The 17,560-nt window shown below is 39.5% G+C and overlaps 1 protein-coding gene across 1 annotated transcript in view; it reads right to left on the minus strand.

Annotated features, from left to right (window-relative positions):
* Window positions 1–17,560, minus strand: part of Khdrbs3 (KH RNA binding domain containing, signal transduction associated 3) — a 165,783-nt gene that overhangs the window by 63,055 nt on the left and 85,168 nt on the right. Inside the window, exons 4-6 of the mRNA XM_026407458.2 lie at window positions 17,022–17,168; window positions 6,575–6,714; window positions 153–348 (exon numbers count right to left, since the gene is read on the minus strand). Of these exons, the coding sequence (XP_026263243.1) occupies window positions 153–348; window positions 6,575–6,714; window positions 17,022–17,168 (483 nt within the window). The remainder of the gene's footprint in view (window positions 1–152; window positions 349–6,574; window positions 6,715–17,021; window positions 17,169–17,560) is intronic.

Here is a 17,560-nt window from a genome sequence, read left to right on the forward strand (position 1 = left end):
GCCTACTCAGCCTCCATGAATGTTTGCTGCACTAAAGCACAGTATTCAAGAACTAAATAAGGTGAGGGTCTCCACTTAGCTATGCCATCCAGAGCCATGTCTAGACCGAGTCATCCTGACCAACAAAGCTGTCATTTAACACTGCCACTCACATACTCTCCGTAGGTCTCTTGTGTCGGGGGTGGTGGTGGAGGTCTGTACCCAGTGGGGGGCACCCCTCTTGCCCTGGGAGTGAGAAGGCCTCTTCCCCGATTCACTGGCCCCCGCGTAGACAGCACTCCTCTGGGAGCTGGAGTGCCACGGGGCACACCAACACCAACTGGCCGGGCGGTGACTCCTCCTCTTCCCCTGCAAATGAGAGGTCAGATTAGCAGCACTTATTATATTTTCTGAGAGTCTATTCTTCACATATGTTCATGGATGAAACAAATTACCCTTCTATATTTCCATAAAAGGTAAAAAGGAAATCATAGAAAAGAAAGAACCAAAACAAATAAGAAGCAAATATCCACCCAAAGGAAATCCAGCTACTTGGGCAATCCAGCACAACATGGTCACATCAAAGAGATGGAGACACAGACTCCGGTTCATAGAAAGAGCAGGCCACTGTGACTTCTAGGGAGGCCATGACTTCAGTTTGATGTCATGCCAAGACCCAAATGTCACTCCAACACGAGGTAAGCCTCACCTTGCTGATCTCTGGACAAGGAAACTGAGATTTCCAAACTGCCTGAAAACAGGTAGCAGAGCCAGGGGCCAAGACATATGCCACAGTTACACCAGGGAGGACACACAACCAACCAGGGGTTTCTCAGGGAGAAACAAGAGGGAGAATCCCTGAGGGTGCAAAGCCACCTGGTGCCAACCGCCACACGAGCAGGAGAGCACAGGGCAGCACGCACGGCCTGCGGGGGGAGCCTGTGACACTGCCCATGGCTGCACCCAGGGCACTCCATCCCACCTGCGTGCTGGAGCAGGGAAGGAGTCAGGAGGCACTGCCAGGCACGCAGTGGGCAAAGAAGCCTCCTGGTGGCCCATACTGAGGCAGAAGTTCAGTGCTCTTATTTGGAACTCAAGTGAGAAGGTTTCACTAGAGACTTGTGTTACCTTTCACTGTGGGATTTAATTTTCAATTGTTTACACCCTGAATCAGAAACGCATGCTAAAGTGAACGGTGGGCCCACTCGTGAAGACTGCATGCAGTAAAAACATTCCACCACGAAATTCCCAAGCAGCGACATCTACGTGAACACTCCCACAAGGCCCATGCCCAGGCAATCGGTCATAAACAGAACAAGAACTGCACTAACGAAAGGATATTTAAAATGGCCAACACTCGATCAGAAAGCGTACAGAAAAGTGCTACTGTATCTTCTCATTTACTAAGCGATTATCACATGCCAGGTCTGAGGGACACAATGGCTTTTGCAGATTAACATTTTAATAAGGAATAACCCAAGTGAATAAAATGCTACAAAGTGACTGAGACAGGGTGTTGAGATGGCTACCAAAGCAGACCACCAAAGCCTTCTTTAACAAGGGAACACGGTGCTGAGGACGGAGCCAGACCACTGGCAAGCAAGCCTGCCAGGGAGAAGGAAGAGAGAGCAAAGACGTGGGAAGAGTGAGCAGGGCCTGTTTACAGAACAGGAGGAGACCAGCGTGACCGGAGCAAGGAGAGTAAAAAAGTGGAATGAGACACAGGGAGGGAGAAGAGCGGCCGGATCATTCAAGTACAGACCAGAAAATGTGAATTTTCTCATAGCTGGAACATGAGGACATTTAAAATTGTCCTCATATTTTAAGTGAGGACAAGATATAATCAAATTTAATATGAAATGGTCATTATGACTGTAAATAAAAAATAGAGGACTAGTGTAGGTTAGATTAGGAAGGATGGCAAAGGTGATTACAGAAAAATAAAATCGAGGTTTATTTTACATGTAAAATCAAAATGACTTAATGAGGAAGTGGATATGAAGAACTTTATTGAAAATAAATTTTTTAAAAGTCTGGTGCAGGGGTGCAAACCCATAATCCCAGCAACTTGGCAGGCTGAGACAGGAGGATTGCAAGTTCAAGGTTAGCCTCAGCAACTTAGCAAGGCCCTAAGCAACTTGGCAATCCTGTCTCAAAACAAAAAATAAAAACAACAGGGGATACAGCTCATTGGCAAACTCCAGTACTTCGCCCACCTCCAGAAATTTTAAGTCATAGGAAGACTCGTTTATGAGTATCTCCAGAAGATTCTTCATACATCTCAGGATTAGAAAGTGCTAGGCTTTGATGGTGTATATTTGTTATTTGTTTGTTTCTCTATTGTCAATGTTTTTGACATTTAGGTACCATGAACTCTGTACCCAGCTTTGGCCACAGGAAATACAAAGTATAAACTAAAGACCAATCCACAAATTCTACAGAATGTCACAACACGTACTTACCTTTCCCGAGGAGTCTATATGAGATTTTCTACCCTAATTTCAACATCAACATATTTTATTTTCTTATTCTATAGGATGGACCACATTTTTGCAAGTTACACACGTGATTTCCTCTTCATCATAGTTGGTATTAACATGTGCCATAATGAAAACATAACAACAGTGCCAGAATCAAAGCTCTACAGAAAAAGTGGTGGGAGAATGGAGGGAGGAAAAGTATTTTCCTCCAGGCGAAAAACACAAGGGAAGGATCACACCCAGGGGAGCAGGTTGGATTGTGGAACCAGAGGGCCTCGCTTAGAGGCTGTCTTTGCCAATCACAAGCTGTGTGACCTCTGGCAAACAACTGACCTCTCTGGCCTCCCTTTCCTTGTCTGGTGGTGTTAGCAAACCCATGCCACCTCAAAGATCATCAGGAGGCCTAAGGAGTTAACACCTCTGAAATGCTTAGAAAAATGCATAACCCACAGCAGGTGCTCTGCGCTTGTTAAGGTAAGTTCCAGGTTGGGAAGAAAAGGTAAGTAGGATTTAAACACTTGAGAGGAGCAGAGGGAAGAAAAACAATTGCAGACAAAAGAAATCAGGTAAACAGAGACCTGTGAGGGTGCAGCACAAGCTTCCCGAGGCAGAGCTTGGAGCCCAGAGTGGGTTGGAGGCACAGGAAACAGGGCAAAATAATCAACAAAGAGTGACTTGGAGACAGATTTTGAGCAAAAAAATACACAGGGGCTTTAAATGTCCCTTTTAAGAAAATAAACTTTAAAAACAGGGAATTTAAAATGTTTGGAACCAAGGAAGACCAGAATCAAATGGAAAAATGGAAGCACAGAGTGTGTCCTGAGGGTGCCAAGCGCACGAGCCACATGGTTTCAAGCAAATGTGGGGTGTCTTAAGTACACGAACCCCTTTAAGGCCAGCTCTACCCACCAGCACCCCATGAACTGAAAACCAGGGTCTGAGACGTGAAGGTGAAACGAGTCTCATCAGGAATTTTAGCAGCTTTAAACACAAGCAAGGTAAGGCCACCATCAAGGAAATGGTTTCCCACGTGGGCAGGTGAAAGGCATTTCCCCAGGCTTGCATTCCAAAATGAAAAAAGCTCTTGTGGCGTCAGCTCTTGATATTTTCAACTTGACAGAAAGTGACAACTAACTTAGGACCTGTCTTCAGGCACAGAGGTTGCCTGAGGCTGACACACTCCACGGCGACTCTGGTGAGGATACCATTCTGCACTTGCATTTTGAAAAAGGAATGGACAAAAACAACCTAAGTGAGACAAGTAACACTGGTTGATTTTACTGTATATGTATATAAACACAGAGAGATATAAATATTGAAACAGATTATTTTTTAATTTTAATTTTTTTGGTACTTGAGCTTGAACTCAGGGACAGTTTATTGCTGCTGAGCTACATCTTCAACCCTTTTTGTTCCTTTATTTTGAGAGAGTCTCTCACCAAGTTTCTGAGGATCTCACTAAGTTGCCCAATCGCACCTCAAACTTGAGATCCTCCTGCCTCAGTCTCCCAAATTGCTGGGTAACAGCTGTGCACCACTGTGCCTGGCCACAGAACATTTTTAACATTTTTACTACTTACTTCAACAAGCTACACATCATGAAAATGAGAGCTTCTATAGAGACCCTTAGATATAGAAACATCTACCCAACTACATACAGTCACATCATCACTTAATGACAGATGCATTCTGAGGAATTCATGTGTAGAGGGTTGTGTCAGTGTCTACACACTGAAGAGTGCACTCACACGAACCTGGATGGTAGGACCTACAACAAGCCTCCGTGTAGAACTGGCAATGCAATAAGGTTGTTTAGATTAGCACTGCCACAGACAGATGAGCAGTGAGTCACATTATCCTGTTACCATGGCTACTACATTGATAGCTCCAGGCTTTTTCCAGCTGCATTACGGTCTAATGGGATCACCATTGTAAATGTGGTCAGTCCCGGACTGAGGAGTTCTATGCTCAGAGACTATCTCTGTACCTACCTACCTACCTACCTGCCTACCTTCCTATGTCAATAAAAAGAAAAGAATGCTGGCATTGTGTAAGTGTCAAGTCTGGAAGGCTGTCTCTCCTTGTATGCTTCTACATGTATTTTCTGTTCTCTTTTGAGAAGATTTGAATACGATGAATGATGTGAGTTTGACTACCTTGCAGGGATGCAGAGACAGTTGCTTGGCAGGGCGTTATGTGTGTGCCACTCCCAAAGGGAAAGCTCCTAGCCCATGAGCACAAACCACATGCTCCACACCTGGACAAACAAGCAAAGACAGTGGCAGAGGGAAGGTACAAGTCTTCAGACATTGAGAATGTTTACATATATTATTTGACACGTTACGTATTTTGGGAAAACGTGCAAGCTTACATCATAACAAAGTTGAGACTAAGGAGTCAAACCTGTATGCTAAATAATATCAGGCAATTAACCACTATGTGATCCCCATCCTGGTGACCTGCACAGGTTACCTGAATCAGAAAAAGGGCCCTTGCAGCTGAAGAAGGATCTTGAGATGGAGGTCTCCCTGCATTATCCTGCCTGGGACTACCCTATATAACCACATGAATCCTATAAAATCAGCAGAGGGAGGTCAGGAAAGAGAAGGCAGTGTGAAGAAGTGGGAGGGATCATTGTGATGTGGCCACAGATCCAGGCATGCTGGGGTCACCAGAAACTGAAGGAGCAAGAAAAGAACTTGCCCTCAGAGCCTCTAGAGGGAACACAGCCCTGCCAACACCCTGCCTTTGAACAAATGATAACTGGTTTTAGTCATGTGGCTTCCATAGCTACAAGAGAATACATTTTTGTATTTTTTTAATTTTCAGTCACCAAATTTGTGGTAATTTGTCATAGCAGCTAGCAGTAAACTAATATAGTACATAAGTAACTTCTTATGATTTTAGGTAAATTTAATGTTGGAAGAAATAGAAATTAAAGAGGCAGTTAGGGTTTGCCGAGTACCTACGTGTACCATTCCATGAAATCATCAATTAAACCTCTTTTTGACACAGAAATCCCACAGGCTCCAGGCCTATTGCTGACTTGATATCATAGCAGCACACACCTGCTCTGACATTGCTACAGCTGGCAACTCTCAATAGAAGAAGGAACTTCTTGTTCTCCCAGAGGAACTTGGAGATTTATAAGAACAATATATTTAATAGTTTTATCCAAACTTCTACCTGAAAAAAAATCTATATAGTCACATGATTAAAAGAAAACTCTATTTCTTTATTCCACTGATTTCTTTCAGAACAAAAATGGGAAAACTAAAAATAATTTCCAAATGAAATTGAGAAAGTCATATCAAATTTTTGATTCTCTTTAAAACATTTCCTCTTAGACGTAATCATAGCCGATAGTGGCATATACCTGTAATCCTAGCATCTTGGGAGTGAGGCTAGAAGATTACAAATTCAAGGCCACCCTCAGCAACTTAGTGGGGCCTTAAGCAACTTAACAAGACCCTGTCTCAAAATTTAAAAATAAAAAACAATTTTAAAAAGGAGTAGGGAGGCTGGGGATGTGATTGAGTGGCTAAGTGACCCTGGGTTCAATCCCTGGTACCAAAACAAACAAACAAACAAACAAATGTAATCACAAAACAAAGACAGAAACAACAAACAAACAAGCAATCAATACATGTGTGTCTGGTTCAGCCCAAGGATTTCGCACATGCTATAGCACTTGTAAAGAGCAAACTGACAACAGACCTTAGGACACCCACTGGATGCTGGACATGTCTGAGCACTGGAGGTGTGTCCAAGAACTAGGCTCCAGAAGGGGGAGGATCAGGGCAAGGCACAAGGAGCCATGGCTCCAATCTGCATATCGATGATATTACTTACACATCAAAAAACTGTCGTTTTAAAGAATGATCCTTAGAGTGAGTAATAATTTGCCTGAAGTGATCAGGTGGTAAGTGATAAGGTGATAACAGTTAAGCCTAGGAATATCTCCCTCCAAGGTGAATTCACTTTCAAAGTCTGAGCAGTGGCTTCCTACAGATATACTGATAGAGGGGTTTCTGGCTACTAAGATAAAACACGTTGAAACTGTTGCCAAGGCTCGCAAACCTTAAGGAAAAGTAAGCCAATTAATAAACACCTACCTGGTAATCGCTGGGGCTGGCACACCTCTTGTCCGTAGGGTGGGTTTCCCCCTAACCACTGGGACATCTGCATTTTCTGAACCACCATTCAAATATGTTAATTCCTGGAGCTGGGCTTGTCTGATTTCATCATTGTAGTCCTACACAGGAAAGAGAAGACGGCATAATCTGTCTCATGTTAAAAATTCTAAAGTGCTTAGTGCAAATAGTGAAAAATATCAATAAAAAAGATTGGGAAAATAGTTGAATTCACAAAACAAGATATGAATTTCTTAAAATTAAAACATATTAATGAATTTCTCTAAGAAGGGAAAAGAGAAAAACACAGTACTTTTCCCCAAGCTAAAATTTCCTGCAATCAACCATCTTTCCTTTCCCTCGGCATGGTTTCCAGGTGAAACGCCCAGGATAAGGTGAAAGCACCAAAATCACTGTCTGGTGGCTCTGCTCCTTACAGCTCAACTCCGCTAGTGGTCAGTGAGCATCTGAGGCGCCTCAGGGACAGGAAAAGAAAGAGGAGTCAGCCACTGTCCTACAGCCAAGGAACTCACTCCAGCAAAGGAGAAAGACACACCCAACATGGCAGCTTCTCTGGTGCACATTCCTTTGTACATTTCCCCTGGGATACTGCAGGAGCTGCCAGAGTCGGCATTTTGAAAATGTGATACATAATCTTATTCCTGAAAACCTGCACTTTGATTTCACCTTACATGACTATCAAATGCTCAATGGGAGTCAGCCTTGATCCCTCCCTCTTCCTGACCGCCCTCACTCCACACAAGAGCCAACAGTAACATGTACAAATACGTCAAATTGTCTCTCTCGTGTTTTACAATAAAGGAAGTTCAGGGCCAAAAGTGGAAAAAGAAAGCTCACTGAAGGCGCTGTTGCTAGAAGAGTGGACTCTCTACAAGAGGTGTTATCTCAGATGAGTGAGGACTAAGCCAGAAGGGCCACAGCAAAGGACAAAATGATTAAAGGCTCAAGCAACATTAAATACAGGAAATCAAGAGTGTTGTGAGTACTATTTGGATGAAATATGAAAACACTAAAGGGAAAGGGAGAGCAGACACAAAATCATATGAGGCTTTAAGTCGATTTAGAGGCAACTTGGAACGTTCAGAAGGGTACTGAGAAGTCCTTAATGATTTTAAGGAGGTAATTTGCATATTTAGGTTTGTAAACTGTAAAGATTAGTCTAGTATTAGTGAGTACAAATAACATAGGTTTGAAAACACAGTAGATAAAACACTGTGCCCACAGATGAAGCATGTGCTTAAGTACAAATGGAATAGTTCCAAAGACAGACTCTAAGCCAGGACATCTCATAGGCCTCAATAATTTTCAAAGGTCTAAAATCATTCAAAGTATATTTTCTGCTGATATGGAATAAATTAGAATCCACTGAAGAAAGAAATTTGGGGAATTCACAAATATGAAGAAATTAAAGAACGTAATTTTAAAAAAGATCCAACAGTATGTTGGCTTCAAGAGATTCATCTCACAGGAAAAGACATCCACAGACTGAAAGTGAAAGGGTGGGAAAAAATCTACCACTAACAACAAGCAGGGATTTCCATCCTCGTAAAGAACTTAATTAAAAGTAACTTAATAATCATTAGATCAAACTAGAAATGAAAAGAAAAATTAGAAAATATTCTGAGACAAATACTAATGAAAACAGAGCATATTAAGACATATAAGGGTATCTAAAGCAGTACTATGAAGGAAATTTATAGCTTTAAATGATTATGTTAAAAATACAAGATTTCAAATCAATAACCTAAGCTTTCACCTTTACTAAATATGAAATAAAAACAAACACAAAATAAGAAAAATAATAAAAATTAGAGCAGAATAAACAAAAAATGAGAGTAAAATAAAAAAAAACTCAAAAGTTGACTTGTTTATAAGATTAATAAATAAAATGATGAACTTTTAGCTATATTAACCAACGATAAAAGACGACTCAGGTTTCTGAAATGAGAAATGAAAATGGGGTATCACCTGAACATCAGGAGTGACAAGGGGAAGCCAGACATGGTGGCAGACACCTGTAATCCCAGCAACTGGGGAGGCTGAGGCAGGAGGATCAAAGTTCAAGGACACCTCAGCAATTCAGAGAGACTCTCAGCAATAAACAAAAACTACAAACGTTTATCAATATAGATGATAAAGTTATCAAAAAATACAAAGCCAAATCCAGTAAAAAAAATCATATAAAAGAACCAAATTAATTTATCCCAGAAGTGCAAAGTTCACTGAACATTTGAAAATCAGTTAATGTAAGTTCACAAAAATAAGGACAAAACCACATCATCTCAACAGATAGAGAAGACAACTGTAAGAAAAGTCCATCACTCTTTAATATTAAAAACACTCAAATACGAAAACCCACAGTTAAAATCTTACTTAAAAAGCAAAGGATGAAAAATTTCATCATAAGGTCAGGAATGAGACCAAGAGGACTTCTCTTACCATTTTACTTGAGGTTCTGGCCAGAACAATTATACAACAAAAACAAACAGCATTCAGACTGGAAAGGAGAAACTAAAAAATATTCTGTTCAGAAATGGCTTAAATCTGTATACAGAAAATACTAAGGAATAACACACACACACACACACACACACACACACACAATTAACAGAGCCAGCTAATCAATGAGTTTTAGCAAGGCTACAGAATACAAGATCAATATATGAAAATAACTTCCATGTCTTTAGATCAGCAACGAATAATCAAAAAATAGAAATTAGAAAAACAATTCCATTTACAATAACATCAAAACAATAACACACTTGGGAGTAAATGAATAAAAGATGTGTACATTGAAAACTATAAAACACTATTAAAACAAACTTCAAAGATATAAATAAATGGAATGATATCCAATGCTCCTAGATAGACTCAGGGTTGTTACAATGACCATTTTTTCTAAACTGATCTTTTCAATAAAGGAAATAATACCAGCTGACTACTTACAAAAACGAAAAAGTTGAGTAAAATTAGGAGAACAGAAATAGCAAGAACAATCTTTAAAATAAAAAGCAAAATTGTATAAATGTATGTTTTCCTATTGTAAGACTTAACTACAAAGCTATAAGCAATAAAAACTGTGTGGTGGTGGTATAGACATAAGCATCAATGGAATGGAAATGCAAGTTCATACATAAGTTGCAGTGAACTAATTTTCAAGTAGTCTGTTTTACAAATGGTGTTGTAGCAACTTGATATCCAAATCAAAAATAAATAAATAAATAAAGTGGGACAGGACCCTTCCTTCAACATCATATGTAAAAATTAGACCAAAATGGGTCAGATACCTAAAGGTGAGGGCTAAAATTATAGAATTGTTAGACGCAAACACAAGAAGTTAGTTTTCTCAGTAGACAGCAAAAGTTTGTTAAGAAACTGAATGACAAGGAGATAATACAAAGTCACAGGAAGTGAGTATAGCATTCACATTCCCTCACTCATCCAAGTGTGTAGAATTTACTAATAATAAAGCCACTAGTAACATCAGAAGTTGTAGTTCTGGGGAAAGGTGAAGTTTGAATCCATTTCAGTGGAATAAAGAGTAAGTACAAATCACAGCACAGAGAAGAAGTTCCTCCTAAGTAGCATGGCTATAAAAAGAAGAGTAAGGTTCAGAGCTTGCAGGGAGGAAGGGAGAATTTCAAGACAGAAGAAATATAAGGATATTTGTGCATGAACAGAAGGTTCAGAGGAGAGTTTTTCCTGAATTATTTATAATTTTGAATTAAAAATCTGAAAGATATTTAGTAGAATTATAACAAAAACACACTGTCTCTTCATTACTATTCAAAAGTTTAATGCAAAAAAATGTGAAACTTGTAGAAGGCATTATGAAATAAGAAAACTAATATGAACATCAATCAAAAGGGAGGTTGAAATCTAATACTTGCAAAAACAAATGACAACTAATTCAAGTTATTTTGATTAGCATAAAGAGTTTAGGATTAGGGGCTCTATAATTTACTGTAAATAGAAACTCTTCCCCGGTCTCAGAAGTCCTCTGAATCTTTCGATTGTAATTTCAACTTCTCTATCAGAAGCCCATTAATATGTTCCTAATGATTCTAAAATAGCTAAAGATTAATAAATTATTTGCAAATCACATAAATAAAATGTAGATATTTGAGCTAGGTACTTGTGCAGTTAAAAACTGTTGAGAAATTTGATATTTGGTCACATGCAGCTAAACACAGATAGGAAAAAAGAATACGGCTGACTCCCTGTCCCAAAACACAGTAAAAAATTTAACAGTAAAAACGAAGCACTGCTTTAAGTAAGGGTGAGGTCACTATAATGGTGTCATTGTTATTACAATTTTCTTGGTCTTAGAAATAATGCTTTTAAATTAATAAAGAAACCAAATCATGCATGATGGCTTACAGGCTAATTTCCCCATTGAAAAACAAAACCATCAACATTTTCATCAACTGTAAAGAGCAAAGGTACCACAATTCTAATCATACACACACACACACACACACACACACACACACATGTAGGATTTTCCTCCTCAGTGAATTTAGAATCTATTTAACTATATGTTAATGTGGAGACTGGAAAAATGTTTTTAAATTAAATCATTAAAAGAAACTTATTGAAATTCAGTGGGTTCTCTGTTTAAGCCTTTACATTTCAGATACATTTTCTAAAATATGACAGTATTTAAGGTTAATGTAGGGATCACTGTTTACATTATAATCCATAAGAGACCATGGGAACATTTATAATTTGGAGGTGTAGCTAAATAATGAAATGTGCATTATGATATTATATAAATATTAAAAATAATTAAATAAAACGGCTTATGTTCATAAGGACAAAAGGTGAACACTACCTAAGTCTAAAACGTCAGGTACAGACTGGACATGGGACTTCTGGAAAAGTAGGGGCCCAGCACAGCCCCCCTGCAAACACCAGTAACAGTCAAGAGTGGTGGGGGGCATATCCCGAAATCCCACTGGCTCAGGGGTCCTGGGCAGAAGAAGAGCAAATTCAAAGCCAGCCTCAGCAACTTAGTGAAGCCCTAAGCAACTCAGTGAGACCCTGCCTCTAAATAAAACATTAAAAAAAAAAAGTGGTTGGAGATGTGGTTCAGTGCTTAAGTGCCCATGGGTTCAACCCCCAGGAGTAAAACAACAAAAAAGGAATAAGAAAAACTGACAGAATTGTGGGGGAAAAAACAGAGTCTGGAGCCTCATGGAAGGTATACAACAAACTGAAAAGAAATAAATTTACTCATGAAAAACAGCTAACATGAAGGTAACAAGAGGAAGAGTCTATGGCATTCCTGCCTGGGCATTCATCCCTAGTAGATCACTGGCTGACCACTAAGCAATATAGACACTCCTGACAGAATAGGCTTAAAAATACGTGCAGAAAGAAAAAGGATTACAAGAGACAGACGACACTGAATTAGTTCAACTAAAAAAAAAAAAAAATTTTTTTTTGGTACTGGGGATTTAATCCAGTAGTGCTTTACCACTGAGCTACATTGCCAACCCTTTTGGTCAATTCTGAGGCAGGGTCTCACTCTCTAAGTTACTAAGGGTCTTACTTGTGGCTGAGGCTGGCCTTGAACTTGTGATTCTCCTTTCCCAGTCTCCTAAATAACTGGGATTACAGGCATGGACCACCATACCTTGGTCCAACTAAATTATTAAAGAAATGGACCACAAAATAGAAGCAATAACAAGCTCTGGGAAGTAAACAAATCTGAATTCAAATTTGCCACAATATGTTGTGTAAAGTCCAGTTTTCAAAATAAATAAATAAGAGACATGGAACATGTGGCTCACTCTGTGGGACCACTATTAAGAAACCATCTTGGAGAGGGCCAGATAGTGGATGTACAAATGAAGAGAAGAAAGCCAAGTGCAGTCAATGGCACTTAACAGAGGAGCTCAAGGCAGATGTGAGACAGTTACACTGGTGAACCTGAAGACTGTCAATCAGAATGGTCCTGTCTAGAACACAGAGAAGACAGGGGAAGAGAAGCCAACCTGAGACTTAGGAGCCAGCAGCAGCTGTGCCAACAGCCACGTCAAAGGAAGCCCAGGTGGACAGGAGGGAGAGACTAAAAGATTCCCTCATTTAAAGAAAGTCATAAATCAATAGATCCAAAAACCTAGCCTAAAAGTAGAATAAATGTATATATCAAAATCCAGTTACTGAAAACCAAGACCACAAAATCTTGACAGCAGCAAGAGATAACAAGAGATCATGTGCAGAAACAATTAAATGGTTAGTGACTCTCTCATCCAAAGTAACAGAGCCAGAAGGCCACAAAGAGGCACATTCCAAGTGCTGGGGAAACTTTCAACTAGAATTACACAACCTGCTGTTGGCAAAATAGGTGGAATAAAGCTGTTCTCAGAAAAACAAAACAAAAATTTTTGCTAGCAGATCCAGTTTACAAGAAATGCAAAAAGAAGCCCTTCAGGTTCAAAAGAAATAGTACTATTTAAATATCAGAAATTGCAAATGTTTGGGTTAATGTAAGAATGTAAAAAAAAAAACATAAATAAAAGAAAAACTATTCTACACCATGTCTTCTTCATGATTATAGATGCAAAAGTCCTTAACAAACTATTGGTCAACTATATTCAGCAACAAATAAACAAGGAGAATTATACATCATGACCAAGTGAAAGGCAAGTTTGGATTCACATATAAAAGTCAATAATGTAATATATAATTAGTGATAGAAATGAAAGAGGGGAAAACTTGTGACCATCTCAATGGGAGGATGAAGCATTTGGCAAAATTCAACACCCCTGTTTACAACATTTATTCAGGATTAAAAACTCAAGAACTAGGAATAAAAAAGAAGTTCTTTAACATGATAAAGAATAGCAATAAAAATCTGGCAGTTAATGCTGAAAGGCTGAATGCTCTCCTTTTGATTTCAGCAATATTATCTCATAGAAGGTTCTAGTCAGTGAAAAGACGAAAGGTTCCAGTTCAGGGGATGAAAAGGAAAGGGAAGGGAACTACTAAAGGCACATATCCTGTATATGCCTTTAGAGGAAAAGTAAAACCATCTTCATTATCAGATGACAGGATTCTGTATGTCAAGAAATCCTAATAATTGTGTTAATTAGGATTTCATTTAATCATGCTAATGTTTGTATTATAAAACAATGCACTTGATCTAATAAACATGTTCAACAAGGTCATAAGATGGAAGATCAAAATGTAAAAATCAACTGCATTTCAGGGCTGTGAACATACTAGTATCTAACATGTTAGCCTAGTATCTAACATACTAGGCTGTGGCTCATAAGCACTCGCCTAGTATGTTAGAGAAGCTGGGTTTGATCCTCAGCACCACATAAAAATAAATAAAAATAAAATAAAGGTATTGTGTCCAACTACAACTAAAAAATAAAATTAAAAAAATTATTTAAAAAATCAACATAAGTGACCATCTGAAAATCAAATCTAGGAACAATTCTACTGCCAGGCATGGCAGCATAAGCCTTTAATCCCAGCCACTTGGCAGACTATAAGGCACAGAAGGATCACAAGTTCAAGGTCAGCCTCAGCAACTTATCAAAGACCTAAGCAACTAAATAAGACTCTGTCTGAAACTAAAAAATAAAAAAGAGCTGATATTTTGGCTCAGTGGTTAAGTGACCCTGGGTTCAATCCCTGGTATCCCCTCACCAAAAAAAAAAAAAAAAGAAAAAAGGAGGAGAAGAACAATTCTACTCAAAGAAGCTTCAAAACACACATAACATTTAGAAATTAATTTTACAAAATAAATGCAAGTCTGGTACCCTGAAAATCAAAATATTGCTCAGATATTGAATAATACATTTATTATGGTTCAGATTCGGAATGTTGTCCAAAGGTTCATGTATTGAAGGTCTGGTCCCCAACCAGCAGTGCTTAGAGTTGGGCTCTTGGGACATGATTAGGTCCCCAAGGCTCTGAACAGGAGATTCATCCACTGAGGGTTTCTTAGCTGATGGCATTACTGGGAGGCGGCTGGAACTGCCACTGGGCCTACCAGGAGGAGGTAGGTGGCAGGAGCATGCCCTGGGAGAGTATTTCCCTCCCTGGCCGCTTTCTCTTCCTGGCCACTGAGAGGTGAGCAGCTGGCCTCTGCTCCACACCTTCATAATGATATTCTGCCTTGCCTCAGGCACAAAGCACTGGAGGCAGCCAAGAAAGGACTGCAATCCCGAGCCAAAACAAGTCTGTCCTCCTCTGAGTTGTTTTCTCAGGTACTTGTCCCGACAAGGAAAAGCTGATTAACACAATCTTTAAAAAAATGTGGAGAAAAGTTTCATATTCATGAATCTGAAGAATTAAAGATAACTTGATCTACAGTTTGAATACAGCCTCTATTAAAATCACACTACGCCTTTTTATGGAAATTGACAAACTGATCCTAAATTATATATGGAAATACAAAGGAGCCAGAATATCCAAAACAAATTTGATACAGAAGAAAAAAGATGGAGAACATATGATTCCAGATTTACTAAAAGTATAAAGTAAACTATAATGTAAGCTATTGTAGAGCTGGGAATGGTGGTGCACTCCTGTAACCCCAGTGGCTCAGGAGGATGAGGCAGGAAGACCATAAATTTGAGGTCAGCCTGGGCATCTCAGCAAGACCCTGTCTCAAAATAAAATACGAAAGAATGGACTAGGAATGTAGCTCAGCAGTAGAGCACCTCTAGGTTAAATCCCCAGGCCTGAAAAAAAAAAAAAAAGAGTAGGCTGCTGTAGTAAGGATAGGAGGGTAAGTCAAAGGAACAGAAGTGAGAATCCAGAAATAAACCCTTACTTTATTTTTAGTTTATTTTCAATAATGGTACCAAGGCCATGCAGTGAGGAAAAGGATAGTCTTTACACTGTCTGGTGCTAGGACAACTGGATATCTATATGAAAAAACACAAATTTAGATCACAACCTCACACAATATTCAAAAACAAAAAGTAATTCAAAAGAGACTATAATTTCAAATGAAACAACACTATAAACACTATAAAACATTTAGAAGAAGCCTGCAGAAAACCTTTGCAATCTTGAGTTAGACAAAGACTTAGTTTGGCCAGCCCAGATTCACGGTAGGGAAATCAGACCCCATGTCTTGGCGGAAGACTGCAAAGGTCATAAGATGGAAGGTTTATTGTAGACAGCTCTGCCACCTCTTTCCCAGCAAGGTCACAGTCTTGCCATAGTTGTGTTTTACAGTCATTTATATGAATACATGATTAATGCCTCTTTTCTCATCACACTATAAACTCTATCAGGGCAGAGATCAGATCATGTCTTTATCAGTTCACATGTGTCTACACAAAGTAAGCACTGTTCATAAACTAAATGAAGAAATAAGCTGTCATATTTGCTTGTGGGAACTAGGCAGAATAATCATTTTCAGGTTCCAGGTTATTAAAGAATGGAACTTCATATCATGACCTTCTGAAAACAATCAGGACTTAAAACAGTCTTCCTCTATAAATGCAATCCTTCTTTTCCTCACAAATGGCATCATCACAATTCATACGCCTCAGTACATAAGTCAATCTACCAGCTCAGGATCACTGAGGACCCAGTCCAACCCAGTAAACTGTTCAGCAGATGTGTCAAGCTTTTCCAAAATAAATTGTCTGGAGAGACAAAATGTCAAATGCTCTAGTTTTGTGGAGGTTTTTTCTGTTTTGTTCTGTTTTTCAATCATGAGCATGCAAATTACACAAAAGTTCTCTTCATCACTGAGATACAAATCACATGAAAGACATTAACGTTTGCAACAAAGGTAGAGATGTATTCTCTTTAAAGAATGACTTTACTAGCAATGTGAGGGTGTCTGAGGGTTAAAACAGACTACCAATTGTTCACAGGAGAGGAAACGCCTGGCCAAAGCCAGCTACACATGTGCACAGTGTGCTTGCCATCTGCTCACTGTGGTCACATCTGTCATCATATTTGCCATGTGCTGGCATTATCTGTGGGTGTTTCTGCCTCCCCTAAACTACATATTCCTTGAGTGCAGAGGCTACTTTTATTCATGTTTACAGGCCCAACACCAGCACAAGGCTATGTCGTGGAAGGCACCAATGGACCTGGGGAGAACAGTGCCCTTGGGAGGTGGTCTCAGGGTCATATAAAAGCTTACAGCTTGGAGTGGTTACCCCTGAACTAGTGGCTGTGCTCTTCACACTCTCCAGCCATATAAACTTAGCAGTGCTGTTCTCTCAAATGCCCTAGCCCACATATAAAGAAGAGAGAATCCCAAGTAATTCACAAAGGCACCTACTTGACATGAACAGTTTGAAGCTTTTTAACAGATAAAGAGCAATGCAAATAACAACCACTGGCAAGAATTATCAAGGACTATAATAAAGAAACAACTTCAAAGTACCAGTGAATCATCAATAAAATTTGTACTAACAGGAATGAGGAACTTTTTGATTTCTTCCAAGGCATGGCCCATCCGGGCATAGGCTTCTGCTGGTGGGGCAAAGACTTCAATGAGGACGTGGAGATCATCATTGAGGTGGAAGTACTTTGCTTCTCCACTTTTCCTCAATTCTTCTTCCTGAAGAAAGAATATCAGGTTTAAAAATGTGTCATTATAAAAGGAAAAAAAGGTGAAAACTCCCACAGCTTATCAGCACGTGGCTGTCACAGAAGATTCACTTAACAGTAAACACTGTCCCCAAGACAGAACCTTTACACTGCAAATCTGATCCTGCCACCCCAGGACCCAGCCCAGGCCTTCTCCGTGTTCCTCAACCTGGCTGGACTCCCACTCCCTTCCACCCTGGCTGTGCTCTGTGCCCCACAGCATCTCGAAGCCTTGATGTTTCTTCATTCCTTTCTTCCTCCCCTCCCTAGAAGGTGATACCTATGGGACAGAAACCATGACTGATTGTCTGATGATGAATTTCTCATGTCTAGAAAAGTGTGTAGAACCGGGAGGTGTTCAAC

Source organism: Urocitellus parryii, chromosome 7 (genome assembly GCF_045843805.1).
Source record: "Urocitellus parryii isolate mUroPar1 chromosome 7, mUroPar1.hap1, whole genome shotgun sequence".
Taxonomy (NCBI): Eukaryota; Metazoa; Chordata; class Mammalia; order Rodentia; family Sciuridae; genus Urocitellus; species Urocitellus parryii.